Source organism: Metarhizium album (genome assembly GCF_000804445.1).
Source record: "Metarhizium album ARSEF 1941 chromosome Unknown scaffold_16, whole genome shotgun sequence".
NCBI classification, from domain to species: Eukaryota; Fungi; Ascomycota; class Sordariomycetes; order Hypocreales; family Clavicipitaceae; genus Metarhizium; species Metarhizium album.
Window position 1 is genome coordinate 370,673 of NW_024467590.1, and position 21,578 is coordinate 392,250.

Below are 21,578 nucleotides of genomic sequence, written 5' to 3' on the forward strand. Positions count from 1 at the left end.
CTAGTGCCGAGTGCGCCCAGCGCGAGTATCAAGTCATCATCCCCGTTCATTTGGTTGCCGGAGGGGACATGCCATGCCCTTTGCCCGCGAAAGGACATGCCGACCACTCCGTAGTTGATGTGGACCTGTCTCGCAAGTAGGCAGCATGCAAATTGGCATATCAGGGGGACCTTGAGTCGCATCGGGATAGTAAACGCTGGTGTTGGCGGCGAACAAGTCGTTGCTGCGACTCGCGAGTTGCCGCGGGCTTTCTGTGGAGAGCAAGGGAAACCCGAATCACGGTTTCCTTGTTCGAATTAGTTGAGCGAGGCGCAAGCAGCAACCGGTGCGAGCGGAGCGGGCATTGTCAACCAGGCACGTCGAACGTGGACTGCTGGAGGTGCATGGTTGAGTTCAGACCGGCATGGCACACAACGTTGATGCTTTGAACCATGGCCAATGCGAAGCACAAATCTGGCGATTGCCAGTCAAGTATCCGATCATTCACTTTGCCAGGAATCGCGATCGGGTCGACATGATGTGCTACTGCTTGGTCTTCGGGGCGATATCAAGGTGGATAAAGATGGCAGTAGGCAGAGTCTCGCTGGGCTCCGTACCGTACCAAACCGGAGTTACAGAGTAGCCTTTGCTCAGAGTGTCATTCGGCTCTTGGGCTCGCCTCGCCCCCCGTGGCCGTGCCGTCAAAGACTCGAGACTCGAGGCGCAACGTGCCAGGTAACTGACTGACCTGACGTCTCAAGCCGAACGGGTCGGTCGTTCGGTCGCTCGGTCGTTCGGTCGGTCCTGCAAGGTCCCAAGTGACGGGTCATCCACCTTGAAGCATTGGAATCCCATGCGTTGAGATTTGGGCCAAATCTCGATCCCGCATCCCACAAAGCACAGGGCCATGGCCTCGGATTGGTTCGGCTACGGCCAAATATTCACCCGCACCCTCCGGCACGGTCCTGTGCGCCATGAGATCCAATGATGTCAACGCAACAAACGGGGCTTGTCAAAACATATTTTATTCCCGCACGCCCCGGGCGTGGATGCTTCTGCGCCTCCTTCGCGGATTGGCCAAGGCGCGACACCCACGAATCGATGTTTTTATTGAAGATCGCAAAAAAGGAAGGAAAGAAAAAAAAAAGTCGCATCGCCAGATAGACAGACAAGCCCATGTCCGAATGGCCAACCCACCCACACACACACACACACCCCCCTTGCGCAGCCATCGTGTGGAAAGTCGGGCATCGGGAAGGGGCCCCGGCTGCCATGGAACGATGGAATATGATGGGCAAATCGTCATGGCGCTTGACGTTTGCCATGACGAGAAACGAGAATAACTCCTCTGGAGTACGGCGGGCGCACCGAGGGAGCGCGAGTGAGTGGAATCCATCACCAACCGGGCAGGCTGCAGCTCGTGACGCATTGGTTTGTAAGGCGTGCAATTTGCATCTTTGCGCGTGTCGACTATTTTCCATCTCGGGCTTGCTTCATCGATATCGATCAAGCAGCCGCGACTGTGCAATCTACGTGCAGTATACAGTATACAGTATACGTGCAGTAGGGGGAGGAGCCCGAGCCCGAGCTTCTCAGAGTGATACTCGTACCGATATCTGTTGCGACAGAGGACTTTGGGAAACATGCCGACACTCTCTGGTTGGTCTCGACGGAGACGGAAGCACCTACAATGCTCCGTGTTGCCACTTACAAGCTACTGCTGGGCATGTCTCAGTGAGCCGGAGCAGCACTCCGTCCGGGAGGCGCTCTATAAAAGTCCGGGCGACAGGCTGGGCGCAGACCTCAACAGGCATGGACTTCCCGCGTGAACTGATCGACGAGATAACGTTATGGCATTGTGGATGGATGAGAGGGAGGCATGGGAAGGGGAAAGGGGAAAAGGGAAAGGGGGGCGCCTTTCCCTCGTTCCCTCTCAGACCACATTCTCACGAGGGGATGTGAATGGGTATTGTAACGATCCAAGGACCAGAGAGAAAGCTGATGTTGGCCGCCGCGGGATCTCGATGGCCATCATCTGAGCCCAGATGCTCGCGCGAAACGGAGATCTCAACGAGACCGCACTAGTCGCAGTAGCCACAAAGAAAGAAACGGTGGCCCAAAACATCACCGTTGGATCAGCGCACTTTTGCCGGCCCTACAGTACAGTATAGTAGTATAGCTTGGATGATCACCCAACTTGACACTGGTACAGAGGTGAAGTATGGAGTTTCATGATGCTCTTGCCATGACAAGTGCGCATGGGTGCTGCTGGGGTTCTGAATGGTCTAGGGCCGTAGTTGCTCGGTAGGAAGTATCACCAGTCCAGTCGGTATTCCTGCGCAACTGCAAGCCAACGACGACGATGGATGTGTTGATGGGATGACCGGTGGCAAGCAAGCAGGGACAAAACGGTGACGGTGTGGCTGCTCTCCATCCAAGCGTAAGCAGGCATCTGGCATTGGCATTCCTCGAGTCCTCGTCGCGCCGCCGCCGTCAGAGAGCAGAGTACGTAGCAGCTGTGTTCTTGCGATTCTTAATTTCCCACGAGCAACTTTTGGGCGTTGTCGTCCCCTCCCCCCGTAAGGAATCCAGATTCGAGACTTGGCAGCCGCTTTCCCCGTGTCATGTTGGCGTTGGACCTTTTCCTTTTCCCGCACCTCCCTCCTCCTCCTCCTGGGCCGGGCTGGGCTTGGCTGGGCTGGTGCTCTCAAGCTTTTCCAGGGTCGCAGGGCTAGACTCCAAGGAGACTTCTTCCTCGAATTCTCCGTACGTGTGTCCCAGGTGAAGCAAAAGAAAGCTGTCGGGGCCACTAAATAACATCGCACAAGACGCTGGCCAAGCAATCCCGGCAACGAGGAGGATTCCAGACCCGTAGGGACGGGGGCTGCCAGGGGCGTTGCGTTAGACATGTACGCCTCGGTGACTCGGGCGGCACCCCAAATGCCCATCCATGTACCCCGTACGTACGTACGCTCTCGCTCGTGCTCGGCCAAGGGTATCCTATCCTCTCCTATTCTACCAGGCAGACTCAGAGTCAGTCAGACTGCTTGCTAGTACTCCGTACTCCGTACCACACAGACCATTACTCCGGCCGCCGACAGGTCTCAACGTCTTGCATGGGTGCTGGGTTTTCGTTGGTTCCCGAGAGAGGGGGATGGCCTGATTTTGGTTTCTTTTTGCGGCTACTGGATCTGCCCGCATGGAGCGTGCGTGTGTGCGCCCATGCTGGCGCGCGATGGAATCATACGCAGCGGCGTGTGTGCGCAGTATTCATACCTACATGCGCACGTAGGTTTTTCTTGTGCTCGAAGAACCCCTGAAACCCGGGGCTTGGGCATTGTTGCCGTTCTTGTTCTTGTTCTTGTTCTTGTTCTTGTTCTTGATGGTGCCGTCGTATTCTGAGCGTGTTTGTACGGTGGCGGCGACGGGCAACGCGTGGCTGGACGTGGCGATGGTGATTATTGTCCAAAATGTCCATGCGGCCCGGTCACTGAACAAGTCTATACTCGCCGTCTTTGGTCTCGGGACCAGTTGGAATGCTTGTGCCTCGTGCGTGTGCAGGGTAGGCAGTCACCGTACGAAGCGCCGTAGAGGGAACCCTAAGCCATGTAGATAGATGTAGACGACGAGTCATAAACAACATAATCGGCATCCGTGGACCGTATGTCTGCCGGTTGGACTCTATCCAGCCGACGCGAGTCCCCTGTGCGGCGAGGGAGGACGACGGATGGGCTTGGCCTGGCTTCGGGACGGGAAATGACAGTACGTAGATCAGGGCTCGGTTTTTCATGTCGCCAACTATCAGCGTGGCGCCGACGATTATCCTGTCTGGCCCAGAGGCGCGGCACGCATTCGACGACACCCAGAACCAAGTATGTAGATGCGGAGCTTACTCCGGAGCGGCGGCGAAGCCATCCCGTGAAACTGGCCGACGAGGTGGTGCGTCGAGAGAAGAGGAGAGAGAGGAGAGAGGACTCGTCCTGCGAGGGACGCGGGCTTGTCAGTTGCGCCTAGGGCACCACGGCCCCGAAACTGCAGGCAAGACGATGAGCCGTGCGGTGTGGTTTTGAGACGAGTTGCGAGTTCCTACACGGATAACATGTTCGACGTCCGTCCCCGTCGTTGCCGTGGCTTACCCTATACCACAACACACCTTCACCAACTAGTTGTCGTTGCGCATCAAGAAGCGCCAGTTCCTAAACAAGTACGGTCTCCCTCAATACAATTCACCCTAGAATGATGAAAAAGCCAGCGCTGTTGGAAAAACTACCCCCAAAAATAACTCCAGAAGATGCTCCTCGCAAGGAAGGTACTCCGCAGGCACGCCTCACTTCCCTGACACGACAGAGACGGACACAATACCCGTCCCCCCGCCCACCAGTCACGTGAGACCATTCCAATCCCACCCGTAAAACCATAACCACGGCCAAGGCAAGAAGGGTCTCAACGCCAAAAAAAAAATAAAAAAAATAAAAAGAGAACACACACCAAACCTGGCAAGGCAAACAAGGGCGACCAAGTCAAGTGCAAACACGCCCTCGTCGACGCCCCCCACCCCTAAGAAGAAGCACCTCCCCATGTCCCCAGCAAAGGAGCCGGCCCCCAACGAAGGGAGCAACGGCGAATCCCCAGACTTGGCTCAGGTATCGTCAACGCCTCTCTCTCTCCCCTCCCCCCCCTCCAACATGCCCAGTCACCCCCAGCGGACCGAGCTAGATGCTAACCCGGACCAGGCATACCGCGAACTGGCAAAGTAGGCCTCGCGTCTGGTCCCGGTTGCATGTCCCTCCTGTACTGTACTGACCGCTGCCGCAGGGGCGAGCAGGCCGCCACAGCGCTGGAGGCGAACCTGACCAATCTCGAGTCCAAGCTCGATGCCATGCTCTTGGCCTTGGAAGACAAGGCCGGCGGTGGTGGTGAAGAATGCAAGGAGGCACGGGCGTGCCAGGACAATGGCTCCTAGTACTGACCCTGATGCTGGGAAGCTATGAGAGAGAAAAGAAAAAGAAGAAGAACAAGACCGAGGCGGCGATCTAGTTCATTTCTTGCTGGCGTTTGGCGTCCTTGATACATTACATTTGTTTGCCTACAAGTGACATAGAGCTCTTGATGAACCACAATCAGTAATATCCATTTTTCAAAGGCCCTTCGGTTACGACGCTTGGCTGGCCTTATATACTCGTCAAGTTTTCTCATGGGAAATGTGAACGCGGACAGGGCGCTTCACGTGCCATTTTCGATATCCGCGAAATATATCTGAATCCCTCACCTCATCCCATATCCCTCACTCATCGCCATGTAATATGATGGAAGAAAAGAAAAAAAAAAAACCATCGCCTCTCTGCTAGAGGAAAGACGAAAAAAAAAAAAGAAATAAACGAAACTCGACCTGCTCACTCGATATCCACCCACATATCGACCAATAGGTACAAAACGATATGACAAAACCCCATGTTTCGCTAGGTATGCCATCCCTCCCCCGCCCTCAATTATCCGTCCGCAATGAGAATACATGACGTAGAAAATGAAGGGGCACCTTGATATAAAGCCTCTGTCTCCTTTATTTGATGGCCCTCAGCAGTGAAGCGTTTCCATAAAAACATCAAGGTAACGGGGCAGCCAGGCATACTCACGGCCGACCATATGAGTAATTCAAAAACAAGGCCACATCCGAGACAGTCGTAGTAAACCTTGGAATGAGTCAAGAAGCAAACAAGATGGAAAAAAAAAGAGAAACCAGATCAGACCATTGGTAGAGGTTCCCGGCCCCGAAACACCATGATATAAAATACAGGTAATAAAATAGTATGAGAAGCATTAGCAGGTATTCTTTTCATCTTTTCCAGTCCAAGCAAAATCATGCAGCGGCTTCTGTTGCTTTTTTTTCGTGCTGATGTATGGCGAAAAAACCGGGCGCATTGAGCGTGGACGCTAATAACAGACAATGAAAGGAGTCAAGTCATAATAGATTGGCCCGGAGGGACGTCACCGAGGCGCCGTAGTTGATAATTAACGCGCACATCAAAAGTCCATAGTCTTTTGGCAGCATTAGCGTGGTACAAAATGGTAACCGCGACCAAAACACACCTTTAACCAGAGATGCTACGCATGTCAGAAATGTCGCGTCGCTGCCGAGCCCACGGGTCGTCCTCTTCCGCCGGAATGATTGATGGACTCTCTCCATCTTTGCTTGTCACTGGTTCTCGGCTGGTCATGGATCGGTTTTCTAGGCCTGGGCGGAGTAACCCTTGTTCTCCTGCTTTACTGTTCCTCGACTTTGCATCGGCCTGAATTGCCAGCTCTCTCTCCCTATTCTTCTCCAATAATGGTCCGCCTAGCGTGGCGCACTTGAGAATTGTTTGAATGAGGTGATTTTGTTGCAGTGGTTTAGACAGATACTCATCCATTTGAGCTTGGATACACTTCTCACGATCACCCATCATCGCGTGTGCCGTCAAGGCGATGATTGGAGTCCTGTGTGTGCCCATACCACGTTCGTAGTCTCGGATCTTCCCAGTAGCTTCAAAACCCCCCTACGAGTATGTTAGCAAAGCGTGATACAAGATGACAAGCGAAATGTTGGGGAAAAAAAAAGAAAGGGAAAAGAAAAAGGAAAAGGAAGATAGGGGAACAGAGGCAAGTCAACATACCATGATGGGCATTTGAACATCCATCAGGATTACATCAAACTTCTTCTCCTTGACAGCTTCGACGGCCTCCCATCCATTGCCCACAACGGTAACCACATGATGGTATTTCTCCAGAATCTTGACGGCTAATCGTTGATTCACCGTGTTGTCTTCTGCGAGCAAAATCTCCAGTGACTTGGTGTTATCGGCCAATGACGGGGTTGCTCGGTTCTCCAGCGCCGGTACCATGCCATTGCCGAGATCTACCAACGTGCATGGTGTTGTCATGTACGATGTGATACCTAGATCCAGACAAGATTTGAGGCTGACATGGACAACAGGTGCCAAGAGGACGATCGGCAAGTATTTGAAGTCATCTACTGCCCTCAGTCTTCTCGCTGTGTCGATAGAATCGACTAGTATGGCATCGTACGGCAATGCGCCGCCTGCCTTGAGCCTAGTGAGAGCAGAGCTCTTCTCGGAATCAACCACAACAGGGTGCAGGCCAATTTGCTCCAGCATGTCCTTGATGTCTGCACCAGAGCTTGACTGCGCCTTGTCCACAAACAGGACCTGGTGACCACGATAAGGCTTGAGCTGTTTCAGGGTGCCTTCAGTGTCGTCAGCGGCAAGCCTGACTCGGCACGTAAAATGAAATTGGCTGCCCTTGCCAGCCTCGCTGAGCACCCAAAGATCGCCTCCCATGAGATTAACAAGACGTTTGGAGATGGATAGACCGAGTCCTGTACCACCAAACTTGCGAGTCATAGAGCCATCGGCTTGCTGGAATGTATCGAAAATGAGGTTCAGTTTGTCCTTGGCTATGCCGATACCAGTGTCTTCGACGACAAACTCAATGGCATACTCTCCCATACCCACCTCGTGCTGATTTGCCCTCTCTTTGATGGTGAGACTAACTTCGCCATGCTCTGTAAACTTAATGGCGTTGCCCACAAGGTTGAGAATAATCTGCCTAAGACGGAACGAGTCTCCGATCACATGGTCAGGAACGGAACTGTCCACCTTGTAGGTGAGGTCCAGGAACTTCTCATTTGCCTTGACAGCCAGGGTTTTGAGGGCATTGAAAACAGTTCCTCGCAACGTATACGGGATCTCTTCAACCACCATTCTCCTAGCCTCGATCTTGGAAAGATCCAAGATGTCGTCGATAATCGTCAGTAGACTGTTGGCAAGGTTGTTGACGATATTGAGCATCTCGCGTTGGTACTGAGTCAAGTCGGTGTCCAGCGTCAGTTGAGTCATGCCGATGATGCCGTTCATCGGCGTTCGAATTTCGTGAGACATATTTGCCAAAAATTCGGATTTGGTTTTGTTGGCCAACTCGGCAGCTTCTCTTGCCTGTGTGTTTCTCTGGATACTGTCTCGCAGGTTTGAAATCATTTGGTTGATCTTTCGTTTCAGCTCGTCCATTTCACCAGACGCCTCCACGTCGACAAGCTTGGTAAAATCTCCGTCCGTAGCTAAATTCGTGATATCGGAAAAAGCCCGCACTTGGGTCGTCAAGTTACTAGCCATTGTGTTCACGTCAGTGGTAATTTCCTTCCACCGTCCGTTCAGGCCAGCTACGTCAGCTTGAGCACCCATCTTTCCATCGACACCGACATCCTTTGCGACTCGTTGCACCTCGTAACAGAAACTCGACAGTCGCGACACCATGTTGTTGATGGTTTCTTTTAATACTTGTATTTCTCCGTTGGCTTCCACGTCAATAGTTTGACTCATGTCACCGTTCGCAATAGCCTGTGTGACGGCAGAGATGCTTCTCACCTGAACGGTCAGGTTTGAAGCCATGGTGTTGACGTTTTCGGTGAGGTCTTTCCATTTACCCTCGACATTGGCGACCTGTGCCTGGCCACCCAGCGTGCCATCCGTGCCGACCTCTCGCGCCACCTTGCTCACCTCGACAGCAAACGTCCCCAGGCGGTCCACCATCTGGTTGATAGTATTCTTCAGTTCCAAGATTTCTCCCTTGACTTCGACGCCAATTTTCTTGGTCAGATCGCCCTTGGCGACGGCGGTGGTGACCTTTGCAATCTCTCGCACTTGTGTAGTCAGGTTCATGGCCATGCCATTTACATTCTCCGTCAAATCTCTCCAGGTTCCTTCAACATCATGTACAGTGGCTTGACCACCGAGGCGGCCCTCAGTACCGACTTCCCGAGCAATTTTGGTGACTTCCCTGGCGAATTGGGAGAGTTGGTCAACCATGGAGTTGATTGTAGACTTCAGTTCAAAGATTTCCCCTCTGCAGTCTGCCTGCACCTTCTGGGTGAGGTCTCCCTTCGCGACAGCTGTGGTGACCTTAATAATGTCTCGCACTTGAGTCGTCAAGTTGTTGGCCATGGCGTTGACATTGACAGTCAAGTCATTCCACATGCCCTGCACCCCCCCAACGTCAGCCTGACCACCCAGAATACCTTCAGTTCCCACATCTCTGGCGACTCGGGTGACTTCAGAAGCAAAAGTTCGCAGCTGGTCCACCATGGTATTGATGGTTTGCTGAAGTTGAAGAATTTCACCTCTGGCTGGTCGTTCAATCTTCTTGGTCAAGTCGCCGTGTGCGACGGCTGTTGTGACGGAAGCAATTTCGCGCACTGCATGGTCCTGGTGTTAATTTTCGATTCTGTTGCAACCGGCACATGAGACATTTCTTACCCTGATCGGTGAGGTTTTGAGCCATGACGTTTACTAGTCCCCGGAGAAAGACTGCGTTAGCCCAGGACGGGGAAGCAAGAAAAAATGCTGACCCGAAAGGAAAAGATGTAAAACGGGGGTGAGGAGGAGAACGAGGAATATACCATTATCTGTTAGTTCCTTCCATGTTCCGTCGACACCACCTATGCGGGCCTGACCTCCAAGTAAACCCTCAGTACCGACTTCACGGGCGACCCGAGATACTTCGCTAGCGAAGATCTGCAGCTGATCCATCATTGCATTGATGGTTCGCTTGAAGGTTGTGATTTCGGGATCCATTTCGACTGTATTCATGCGGACCTTCATGGTCAAGTCACCACGAGCGACGGCGGTGACGATTTCACCAATTTCTCGCAAGGCCTTTTGGAAGGCCTCGTTGGCTTTTTGATGTTTCCACAGCTCTCTTTCCAGGGTAGCCACACGCTCTTGCTCAAGCATGGCGAGAGCTCGTTCTTGCAGCTCCTTTTGTTCGAGAAGTTGGGCGTTGACGCCGGCCAGCTCCTGTCGTTGGCTATCGAGGAGCTTGGACTGGTCGTCCACATGGTCTCGCAGTCCTTCCAGGGCTTCCTTGGTCAGCTGGCGAGGTAAAAGTTTCGGACAATCCAAGCTACCTTGATGCGCGTGGGCCAATTTCGACTTGCTCGAAATTGCCCCTCGGTGGCCCGCGGGCGATGAGCCAGTGTCATCGCCAAAGAGGGAGTCGTTGACTTCATTTGGCGTTTCGGGAAATACAGCCGTGGCCGATGCACTTGCTCTGTTTTCGAGCTGTCCCACTCGCAGAGAGAGTTTCTGAAGCTCAATCTCCAGAGCTCGTTTGGCAGCCGTCTCAGGGCCAGGAAGGGTGATTCGGGACCCAATACTGGTAGATATAGAGGGGGAGGACGGCTTGGGGTCGGCGGCGAGAGAGGACACGGCCTTGGCTACCGCCACCAACATGGAGTCGTCGACCATGTCGGCCAGTTTGATGTGACTGCGATGCGTGCAGTCGGACGATGAAATGGGCACCGATGATGGAGGCGGGTTTATTCAAAGAGAAGCGGCGACAGTAGCGTCAAAGCGAGGCACAGAGCCGTCTGGGTTTGGTTGTTGGAACAACAGCAGATGGCTGGCCGAGAAAGAAGACGCAAGAAAGAGAGGGAAAACAAAAATCGCAGAGAGGGCTGTTCGTTTAGCAGCTCGACTCGGCTCGACAAAAAGGTCCCAATGGCTGGTTATCAGATTATCCACTGGCAGGCCAGCATCATTCACAACGGCCGAAAGAGGGCTTTTGCTTGTTTGATCAGTCGAGGAGGAGGGGCTCCTTTTCCCACTCCGCTACCCAAGTCGATACCAAGGTTGTCGGGCGGCGAGGCGCAGGAGAGCGAGGACCGACGTCGAAGATGCAAATGCAAAAGGCAAAGGCAGAAGAAGCAAAAGGAAGGCCACAAGGCCACAGAAGGCAAACAAATCGGATCTGGCCTGATCCCGCGCTCGATTAGCGGCCACCAAGGACGCGAACAAAGCGACAGGAGGGATGAAAATCGGTCAGAAGAGGTGTAGGTGTGGAATTGATTGCACACGGGCATGTTCCAAGGAACAGGAGAGAGAAGGAAACGTTGGACATCAAGTGGTGGCCCCGGGTCAGTGGAGGCGCCGGTGAAGGAAGGGACCAGTCGACCAGGCTGGCCAGTGAGTGACCACTGACCCGGGGGGGGGGGGGGGGGGTGCCATGTGAGTGCTACTCCGTACTGATCAACAAGTGGGCGGTGCGGTGGCCAGGACAGCAGACACAGGTGACAGGTTCCCGCCCTACGCGAGTAACTGTTGACACAAATTTCGACCCTGACCTTGATGACCTTGACGGGAGCATGATGAGTGTCAGCTAGGGGGTTGAGGTTGAGTTGCGCAGCAAACTACTTGTGGGTTAAGTACCTAACTGGTACTCAAGTAGTGTCACTTGGATGCTCTCTCTGTACAGAGTACACGGGGGAGGCAAGGGTGCAGTTGACGATGCCGAACATTGGACGGCCTATTGGCCACTCGTCTTCGGTCTTTGCAAGACTGCCGTCCACCGACGACAAACACAATCATCACCTCTAGTCACGGTGCATTTTCCCGCGGCAACCCGATTGTCAACCTGCATGTATGCTTGGCCATCGTTTTCTTGGCCCTGACGTCGACGTGCTGCGCTGCGCTGTGCTGTGCTGTGCTTCGCTGTGCTGTGCTCCGCCGTCGGCTGTTGCTCCCACGCGCATCTTGGTTGCATTCTCCGCTGCGGCGCTGGGTGCTCACTCTTGGCTGGGTGCGTGGTTCAGGTAAAACGGTTTGCTTGACACAGCCAACTCCGTGCGCCGTCTCCCGTCTCCCTAGTCCCTACATCGCCAGCGGCGACACCGGGCTCCATGAGGGCCAGACTTGCGTCGGGCCTTGCATTTGACGCTCTCGTGTGTTCGTTTCTTCCCGACTTTTTACTGTGTGGAATACGGTCCTTGGCTCCTTGACACCGCCAGACAGACAGATAGACCCGTGTATCATCGTCGGTACGGAGCCCTTCACCAGCAAGCACAACACAGTTCAGTTCAACCATGCCGAAAACTCCCAGTGCTTGGGCCGTCCATCATCCAGTCGTACGGTGTGAGGTGTACTCCGTACCGCACCGACTTGTGACGGATTGGGGACTGACTGACCAAACACTGAAGCGTCCACTCCGTATGCCGTAGCCCAAGGCCAGGCAGTTCTGGGTCACAGCAGAAGCGCAAAAACGGCCAATTTGGCAGACGGACAGGGGCTGCCTTGTACGGAGTAGGAAGCCTCGAAAAGCCACGGCGTGGAGACGGAATGAACCATGCAATAAACACCCAACACTCTCTGCCGGCGACTGGCCAGACCACCAGACCAGACTACTCCGTGTGAAAGTGCCAAATACGAGCTGATGCCCCTGGTGGCCTTGTGGTCGCTGGTGGACGTTGTGGGTGGACTCGTGGATTTGTGGTCCGGGCAAGACCCCGTGAGGGCCAACATGTGCGGAAGGTCTTGCGTTGTACGGAGGACGTGCGCCCTTGTATTATGGAGTAGCACATTCTACTCTGCGGCCGTGCCAGAGAAAAAGATGCCAAATCCATCATCTCACCTGTCCATGTTCAGTGTCGACGTTGGCGTGGTTGAATGGCCAAGACGGTCAGCTGGTGGTGAACATTTGAAGGATCGTAGATGACCAAACAGCTGGGGCCAGGACTTCCCTTTCTGCCAGACAAAAATCGTCTCTGTCTCTCTGTCCGAGAGAGACAACTTGAGACTCAGCCGATACTCCATCTAATAGAGACCAAAGTTCCTTTTTTTACTCCTCGCAGCAGGGCCCAAGGTCGGTACAGTACGTCGCCAAGTATGACGGACTCCATTCTCCATCCTCCATTCTCCGTACGAAGTACTCGATGCGGAGTGGGCTGTGAGAGGGCAACTCGCCAAGAGGCCCTCTTCCGTCCCATTCGAAGCCCACCGAAGCCTCAAATGCTCTCCAGGGCCGCTTGAGACCCTTGAGCCCACCCGAGAGGCCAGTTGCCGTCACATCACATGCCCTCCCTGAAGACTCACCTCACTGTCTTGGAGGCCTGGTCCTTTCCTATGCCGACGAGGGCCATATCATTCAGGATGAATCCGGTCCAAGAAAGCTTCACGCGAATCCCGTCATTCGGCGCTGCAGTGGCTGTCCTTTGAAAAGGTGGTAGCGCCGCCTCTCATACTGCCACCCCATCTCAGCCTGCCACCTTGACGTTGGTGCTTACTTGCGTCGTGCTCATCTGTTGGGACAGGTATCACCAACGAAGCACGCCGGAATACAGAGACAAAGCAAGTCTCCGTACGGAGTATCGGGCTGTCGATTTTACCCAACTAGCGCCGCAGCCGCCTAGTGGTGGGCTTTGAAGTGTGGAGTTGATGGGGACGCGAAGCCGCACCGCATGAAAAAGCAAAGGGGTCCAGTCCACAAGGCTATTTACCATATTAGCTCTTGTACCATCGGACCAGGCCACGAGTTCCAGGACCATTTGACTCCTTGCGTGTAGGAAACAAGGGGTGTCAGGTAAACAAAACATGTGGCTTGACAGTTGGAACAAACATCCAGCCGTGGCCACAATGGTGTTTCTCAGCTATTCAGTGACAACTGCGTTCACTCTGTATGCATAATTATGATCCAGGACGGACGACCCTGTTCCGACGATAGGAACATGGGCCGACAGGGAGACCTGATTTACTGTCCACCAACGTGTCCACCGCCCGCCTGGAGTACGTACCACTATCCGGCCAAGACAAGTTGCTGTCATTATTCTGTCAACAGAATCCACGACTTTTCTGAACGGTCTTGACTAGCAGCCATACCATGTACTAGGTGGGCACCCTTGTCAGTGCGGGCCGTCAATGCGTGGCCACTGAATTACGCCGATGGATGGAAGTTTAGTTTGGTGCAACTACAAGATGAAGTCTCACGAACGAAAGAACGGGGCACATGGAGCACACTTGTGCTTCCAACGTCGACGTGACTACGGAGGACGGAGTGTTCTGCATCCACATATGCAGAATAAATCGGGCGGTACGGAGAATATTGCTTCAGCAATCAGAGGTGCTGACTAGCAGAGGACTCGTTGTAGCCTGTGTTGGGTTTGGTAATGGCTTTGGCCGACACCAGCATCAACAAGCCTTCTGGTACGGAGCACGCCACCACACATCCAGAAAGGCTGCGTATTGATCCTGAGCTGAGCCTACCTACCTATAATAAGCGCGCCTTGCTTGCTGCGACAGGAAGCCTCTCCCTTCCCTGCCCCTGGTGATGCCGGCATTTGGCTGGCCCTGATGTGACGACTACGGAGCGGTACCCCGGACATGTCTTGCTCGTCAGATCACTCGGCACTAGACCACGTTTCAACACCAAAAAAGGGTCCAGGACAAATTTAGTTCCTGGGTCTTTCTTTCGACACTGCTCCAGTTCTCAGGACAAGGTTGTCGCTTGCACAGCCGCAAGTACGGAGTACTACGGAGTACCAGTCTGAAAATTCGCAACTCATCCATCCGATGTGGGAAGGTGCATTGCAAAGCCCCCCTCCCCCCGAAAAAAAAAAAAAAGATCCGTTTGGCAGCCGCCTACGTCACCTTCCGCCAAGCCCTGTCCAGCTGTTTGATTCGCCAGATGGCGGAATGAGCTGACTTCACCCCGTGTCGGGTCCCTTTTCTGGCGCCGGAATGACCAAGCGCCCCCACGCCAACAGCAATGCCTCTGACTCTGCTTGATGCTTGGATGAGGCAATCGAGTCTGAGTCGCGCGATTCTTGAGGCATGGTCTCTGCCCCGGCGCCAAGGTGCGCTAGTACCTTTGGCGTGATGTGGTGGCTTTTCAGGGGCTGACCAAAAGCAGCGCCTGTCTCCAGTCCAGAACAGAGTACTACTCTCACTCCGTACGGGGTTTCTCCAGAGCACCACTGGCTCCCAAAAGCCATGAGAGTACCTGTTGCACGCTGACGATGACGGAGCCCGGGAGAAGCCGATCTCGGACCGGCAGTACGTTTGCCCCTGAAGCTAGCACTGCAGGTCATGGTGAACTCGGACTGACAACTGGTCCCAAAAGCGGCACCGGCTTTACTCATCTCCTCGTCTCCTCCTCGCGTCCTCTAGGGCAGTTGCCGGCCTGATTTAGTTGTGCTGCTGCTGCTGCTGTTGTTCTACGCCGCCGCCACCGCCACCGCCACCACATTGACCGCAGAAAACTACCGCGAGCGCACTGAGCCGATGTGAAGAACATAGAGGACGAAGGGGCCCTCAGTCTGCCTGGCAAGCCGTGCGGTGGCGCACCATACTAGCCCGCGGCCGCTCATGAATGGGTTGTTTCGATGGCAACGTTGCTCTGTGCTCCAATGCGTGAGCTTACCTTGGCGGAGGCAGCGCTTTCTCTTCTCAGATGGCATGATGAACATGAGCATGTGGTAGGAGGTTTATTAGTTTGTGCCTCGCGCACCACCCATCGTATGGCATATCAAGAGCCATCCCTCGAGCAGCTTGAGAGATTAGGTATAGCACTGGATGCAGCGGCTCCTGCCGAGAGGCCCTGGGGCGAATTTCCATCCTGAGCGTATCTTGGACCTTGTCCTACACTACTCGTGTAACTCCCTGACCTCGACTCTCTTCTCTGTATCTCTTTTCTTTTTCCTTTTCTTTCCTTTCCTTTCCTTTTCTTTTCTTTTCTTTTTTTTTTGCAAGAGCCACAGTCATTATCCTACTTTGATGATGCCTGGGAAATGGGTCCAGCTCATCATGCATTGTACATCCAGCGCTGTTGGATCCCCCGGCGACGGATTTCAAAAGAAAGATATAGCTCACGATGATAAGCACCAGACCTGAGCCGTTGCCATCCATCCATCCATCCATATATACATACATGTATATGTATATAATCCGGTCACAGCACGTGGCAGCATCCAGCATCCCTTCTCCCTTGGCCTGGGAGCCAATACCGCCATCAACCTGTCGACCCTCGGCACAAACTTTCAAGACGACATCATTCCGTCCGAACTTCAGTGGAGCATCACACCCAGCCGTCAGCCCGTCAGCCCGTCCGTTTCAAACAGAAACCACCACATCCACGCTCAACCCCCGTCCCACTGCCGATCGCGCCGCCCGCCCCTGGCTAATCAAGACGCAGCATCTGCATAATCATTCCATTGTCCTGGTGCAGGTCCGCCAGGGCGCACGTTGGTCCTTTCGTCATGAGACGCCGGCAGGACGTTGCAGGGAGCCGGTGCCGGCAGGGAAGGCGAGGTTAGCTGGCGATCCTCGAATGCGGGGAATGCGTCCTCGGCGCGTGATGGAATGGGGAACGGCTCCTTCTGGGCGGTGAAGTCGTCTGTCCGGCACCGTCTTTGCACTGACAGGCCGACGGATGGATGGATGGATGGAAGACGGCCTCAAGTCATGCTTGCCTACTGACCTACTGCCTACTGTCATGGCATGCATCACGGATTCCCGTCAGCGAAATACCATTCACCATTCTACAACCCAAACTTCAGCTGGCAATCCCTCCATAATCGCGTGCGTACAGTTAATAAAACTCTCCATAGGCGCTGCCGCTATTTGAGTACCAAGTATTGCATGCCTTCGTTGACACAGCCCGTGTAATCATATCTTCTTGCTCATAGTCTCCCGCTCATGCATATGGGGTATCCGATGCTCTCTTGCCTCAGTCAACTTTGTAATCCCCTAATATTAGCCGTGAAAAAAGAAAAAGAACATGTACCAAACAAGAAGGAAAAAATAAAATAAAAATAGAATAAGACAAGGAAAGAAAGGTTGACGAAAAGGGCTTGTAAATATATATATAAAAAAAAAGCCTACAACATCACGTCATCCCCGTCAAAGAAATGCCCTACCTCCTGGGTAGGTTGGATCTTCCAAAATGTCCTGCTCCAAACGCTCCTCCCGTCTGCCAGGTCTGGCTGACACTATTCTTGACAATTAGCGCCGCTGCAACCGTTGCCGCTTGGCGTTCCCGTTGGCGATGCCGCTCCTTCAGATACTGCGCCGCTTCGGGTCGCATTCTGAGAATACGCAAGATCATGTCGTCGCTGGGATCGGCCTGAGCCTCGCGTCGTTTGGCCTCCTTAGCTTTGCGCATCGTGCCCAAGTTGCGATTCATCATGATGCTCTTCCCGCGCCTGATAGTGCCCATACTTGCAAACGCTCCAGCACCGCCAAACGATGCGCCGAAACTAGCTGGAGCGGACATGCGATTCTGCTGCGGTGTCTGCTGCAGCAGGGCTTGTTGTGCTCGCTGTGCCGTGGCTGAGGCCATCCGTTCTGACTCCCGTATCAAGTTGCTGCTGTCCTCAAAGTAAAAGAAGTTCAGAGACGCAAGCTCGTGCCACTTAGGCGATTTGAGCACCTCGGCAGGCACACCCAGCTGTTCACCGGAATGCTCGTCCTTGGCGTTGAAGAAGTTGAAAAGCATTTCCAGCCAGTAATACACAACATCCAACTCCTTCCTCGTCAGGGACTTCTTGGTCGATGGCTTATCCGACAAGGGGGGAACCAGCAGGTTTTCGATGGTCATGAGAACTTCCTTCCACAACCTGGTCATGACTGCTATCATGGTTGCGTCGGTCAAAGTCTGCTTCATGATGGCGAAGTTCTCGTCAAAGTACGTAAAGAGACGAGCGAGTGCACCCTCAATCTGGCTTGGTGTGACCGTGACCGCAATCGAGGCTCGCTTCTTCCACAGACTAGTCACAGAAGCGCCAATTCCACCCATACCCAGAAGATTTCGTAGCGTCTCTAGAGACAACGTATCATTAATTTGTTGCGTGAGCTGCAGTTTATGTGTTAGTGGGTAGATGCGACGACGAAGGGGCGAGAGAAAAGGGGTCGCAACTTGCCTTGTCCGTAATTTTTCGCACCATGTCCCTTTCCGTTCTTTTGAGATGGCGAAAGGCCTTGCCAAAATGGAACTCAATGTCATCTCGCTCCCCTTCCATGCTGACCCGAATTAGAAGCCGGCCCTGAGAATCCAGGTCCAGCCAGAACTCCCGGGGAAGGTAGTCGCCAAAGTGCACTGGATCCAGCTTAAGTGACGTGCGCCCAACGTAGTCGTGATCACCGAAAGTATCGTAGTCCCAGATGGTGGCAATAACATTGACTGGTCCCTGAACCGTGACATCGAACGACTCGTCCCAACGGGGGTTGAGATTCCTATAAATGATGCGCGTTTTGTGTAGTCGCTTCTGATATTCGTCGCCAAAGACGACATAGGGATCACTGAATCCATTCGGATCACAGGCCTTGAGATCCTCCGCCTCCACAACCTTGACCGTAAAGGTGTACTTGCTCGGTTTGCGAGCCTTCTTCCTAGGGCCGTCTATTTTCTCAAGGAGAGTAGCACAAGCTTCCGAGTTCATGCTCTTCTCCAGCTTGTCCAGTTCTTGCATGGCAAATTCCACATTATTTAGCTTCACAAAGGACTGCGTAGTTTCTTAGCATCGAAGTGAGGGATGTGGCGTCTTGGCGGGGGAAAGCTGCATACCTCGGGGTAAAATTGAAAAGGTTCGATCTTCTCCTTGTTGCTCCAAGCATCTTTCGCGTATTGCATCCACTTCTCCTGCGTTGTTCTGCTCTGGGCGGCAATTTCCTCCGCCGATGGACGATCCATTTCTTTGGCAAACTTTTGCTCAACAACCTCGCAGTATCGTCCGACAGCCGTAGCAACGGTCCGCGCCAGAGATGTCATGAATCTTGCATTGTGTTCATCATTATTCCATCCCAAGCTGACCACTTGGTCCACCGTCTGGTTCAGGATTCTGAAAAGATCAATCACGGACACACTATGTCGCTCTGAGTCGAGCGGAATGTGCTCTGTGCCCTGACTCCGGACCCGAAAGTCGTCTTTCTTGATGGCCTCGTCAACGTAGCCGTTGACTTTCTCCTCTGCCGCGCGGATGAAGCGCCATACAAAATTTACAAGAAGATCTTCGAGGTCAAACTCGAAGGGCACATCACCAAGCGACTCGAGGTGGATTCGACGGATGGCGACCAATTCCTTGTACAAGTCAAAGCCATCTCGGATAGGAAGCTCTTCGCTCGCTTCGTCTGCGCCTCTCATAATCGTCTCGATAATAGCCCCAGCGTCCTTCTCAAAGCTAGGTAACACTTCTTGGACAAGAATCGACAGAGGACTCACCCCCATAATCTCCATGTTGTTCTTGTATCGCTTGCGGATCCGGTCGCAGAGTTTGGTCACCGACTTGCCCAACTGGATCACGTGGGCAAAGTCCCATTCCTCTTTGTGGGCCGGTATATCCTTTTGCATGTAGTCTCGATAGACGTCAGCTGCTCTTTGGCACAGTCCCTGGGCGAGATGGTCTGAAAATTCAGCCAAGGCGTCGGGCCGCGGAGAGAAGGTCGGGTCGCTACCAATATGATTCTCAAGTAGGAACATGACGGCTGCAATGTTCGGAGGCTTGGAGTCGTAACACTGCTCCATGAGATCATACAGTTCTCGCAACAGCGCATCGTGTAAGCTGTGAAATGTTTGTTTGTAGACTGCAAAATCGTGCATGGTCCACCGACTAGTGTCGATTTCACTCAATGGAGTAGCGTAATGTGTGATGTGAGGCGGCTTTCTGACCTCTGGCATCGGGGACTTGACAAAGTCAAAGATGGCATCCAGCTCCTCAGGAACAATTTCTTGGTCCAAGAACTTGCGAGCGGCCACTTCCAGTAAAGCAATCAAGCGTGAAAACTGTGGGATGCGCCAACGGACACAGAGTTCGGTCAAAAGCTCCACGGACTGCTTGGAAAGCGGTTTGTACTCCAATGCTGGATCTGCATGCAGCTGATCAAACGTGACGGCGTGTTGTAGGATGTATTTGTAAAATTCCCTGGGCTCAGGGGGAATAAATGTGAATATAGTCTCTTCAACGGTCCGGATGCTGCTTGTCTCACTACCAATTGACAGATTTGCTAGGCTGGCGGCTGCATCGGAGGCGTTTGCTCCGCCATCTTGTGCAGATATGGCGCGACTGACGTCGGCGTAGGCCTGGTCATTACCAATCACAGACTGTGGCCGACTGTGTGGCTGCTTTTCGTAGTTACCTGACGAAGTCTTGGCCAGTTCCGGCCTGGCTGTCAAGATGTCGAGCATCATTTGCGACAAATGAGGTGACTCTGACTTTTTCCACTCAACAAAAGCATCATCAAGGTCAAAGTCTTGACTTCTCAGTGCGCCAGGCATGTCAGTGTTGAGCCTGTGTTGATACGACTTGAGATCCTTCAGCGCGGCTTCTTCTGTCCAAGTTTGGCGATGTTGATTGATTTCCGACTGAACCTCGGACAGACTCATGCCAAAGATGCCCGCAACGACTTGCACCATTGGCATGTCCTTGACGTCGTAGGTCAGGGGCACGACAACTTCAATGGTTTTGCCCTTGCCGTCCTGGGCACTGTCGACCAAGTTTTGGTCATTGGTCAACAGCTTCTTTTCCAAAGACGCCAGCCTTGATAGCAAGTCGGCACGGTCTCGGTCATGTCCCTGTTCTCGCAAGATATGCGTGGTAAGCCTCACAAACATTGCCAGGTGACGGTCCGGAAGCAACTTCCACGAATCATCGTCGGAGGCTTTGCCCTTTTGGGCCGCCTTGGTAGCAGAGGAGTAAAACATGAGAACCAGAGGCTCAAACTTCCTCTCCTTTTCAATGGTTCTGCGAAAGTTCTTCTCGGAGAAGGCCGTGTACGCCTCGGCGAAGCTTCGTTTGACAGCAGCATCGCTGAAGCCAGGGAGGGGTTCGCTGCCCCGTATGACGCCGCCAACACGATCGAGAAGTTGGGTTGGGAAGCTGCTTGGCAGCTTCAAGCTTGTTGAGCTTCCCGAAATATGTTCCTGGACGAGCTGGCCAACGCTCGAGTGAGATCGGGAGGGCGGCTTTGGTGCGGGAACATACTGCTTGCGTTTGGCTCGAGGCTGCAAGAGGTAGTGAAGGTAGGCGGTGCGAAGGGCGAAGCTCCTGGCCTCTTCATGCTCGACGACGAAGTGCTGGGGGCGTGCGGCAGCGCGAGAGGAAGCTCTACTTCTGGCTATGTCCCTGCTGCTACTTTTGACGCGACGATTGGGTGTGAAGGATCGTCGCGAGGAGGTGGACATGTTGATGTTGGTGGTGGTGGAAGTGGTTGCACGTCGTTGGTAGTCCGAATGAGAGAGCGAGTTGCTGCCCAATGCAATGCGTGATGCACAAAATCATGGCCAGCGAAAATCGCATGCGAGGGCAGCAAACGCGGGCTGGAAAGACAGCCGGAGGAGAGGGAAGACAGAGCGAAAGGAAGAAATCGGGATCGCAGGGGCCAAAGGCAAACGGACGAGGAGGACAGAGTGTACGTAGGGTTTGCATCAACGATGCCAGCGAGACCCAGAACATTGAACGTTGGTGGTGTTTCAGCAGGCCGGTCTCGGGCCTTGACGTTGATTGGCGAGTCTGGCTGGTCCGTGCAGACGCAGGCAGGAGGCAGGCAGGCCCGGGATCGAATGTTTCCAAGGGCGACCCAACACCCAACGCCGACGTCATCCGCGGCTCAGCGCGTCTAGGGTCTGGGCCGGTGGTGCCTTTCGTCCAGAGTAAAAAGCACAATGCCGAATGAACGCACACGCAAACAGAAGAAAATGCGTGCGGGCCGGCTCAAGTGCGCGGCATCCAACAGCTTCCGTGCTCCCTCGAGAGAAGTCAAGGTTGATCACAATAGATTGTCTAGGTCCAT

General features: G+C 53.6%; 3 protein-coding genes across 3 annotated transcripts; 1 reads left to right on the plus strand and 2 right to left on the minus strand.

Moving 5' to 3' along the window:
- Positions 1–4,556: 4,556 nt before the first annotated feature.
- MAM_05903 (uncharacterized protein) lies at positions 4,557–4,942 on the plus strand (the record flags this gene model as incomplete). The annotated part of the gene is made up of 2 exons (XM_040824701.1): positions 4,557–4,732; positions 4,795–4,942. The coding sequence occupies 2 exons, from the start codon at positions 4,557–4,559 to the stop codon at positions 4,940–4,942; spliced, it is 324 nt and encodes a 107-aa protein (XP_040677383.1).
- Positions 4,943–6,068: 1,126 nt separating this feature from the next.
- MAM_05904 (histidine kinase 1) lies at positions 6,069–10,274 on the minus strand (the record flags this gene model as incomplete). The annotated part of the gene is made up of 4 exons (XM_040824702.1): positions 6,069–6,512; positions 6,630–9,223; positions 9,285–9,317; positions 9,377–10,274. The coding sequence occupies 4 exons, from the start codon at positions 10,272–10,274 to the stop codon at positions 6,069–6,071; spliced, it is 3,969 nt and encodes a 1,322-aa protein (XP_040677384.1).
- A 6,433-nt stretch (positions 10,275–16,707) lies between these two features.
- Positions 16,708–20,970, minus strand: MAM_05905 (C2 domain containing protein; the record flags this gene model as incomplete). Its single annotated transcript, XM_040824703.1, has 3 exons — positions 16,708–17,646; positions 17,735–18,295; positions 18,358–20,970. The coding sequence occupies 3 exons, from the start codon at positions 20,968–20,970 to the stop codon at positions 16,708–16,710; spliced, it is 4,113 nt and encodes a 1,370-aa protein (XP_040677385.1).
- Positions 20,971–21,578: the final 608 nt, after the last annotated feature.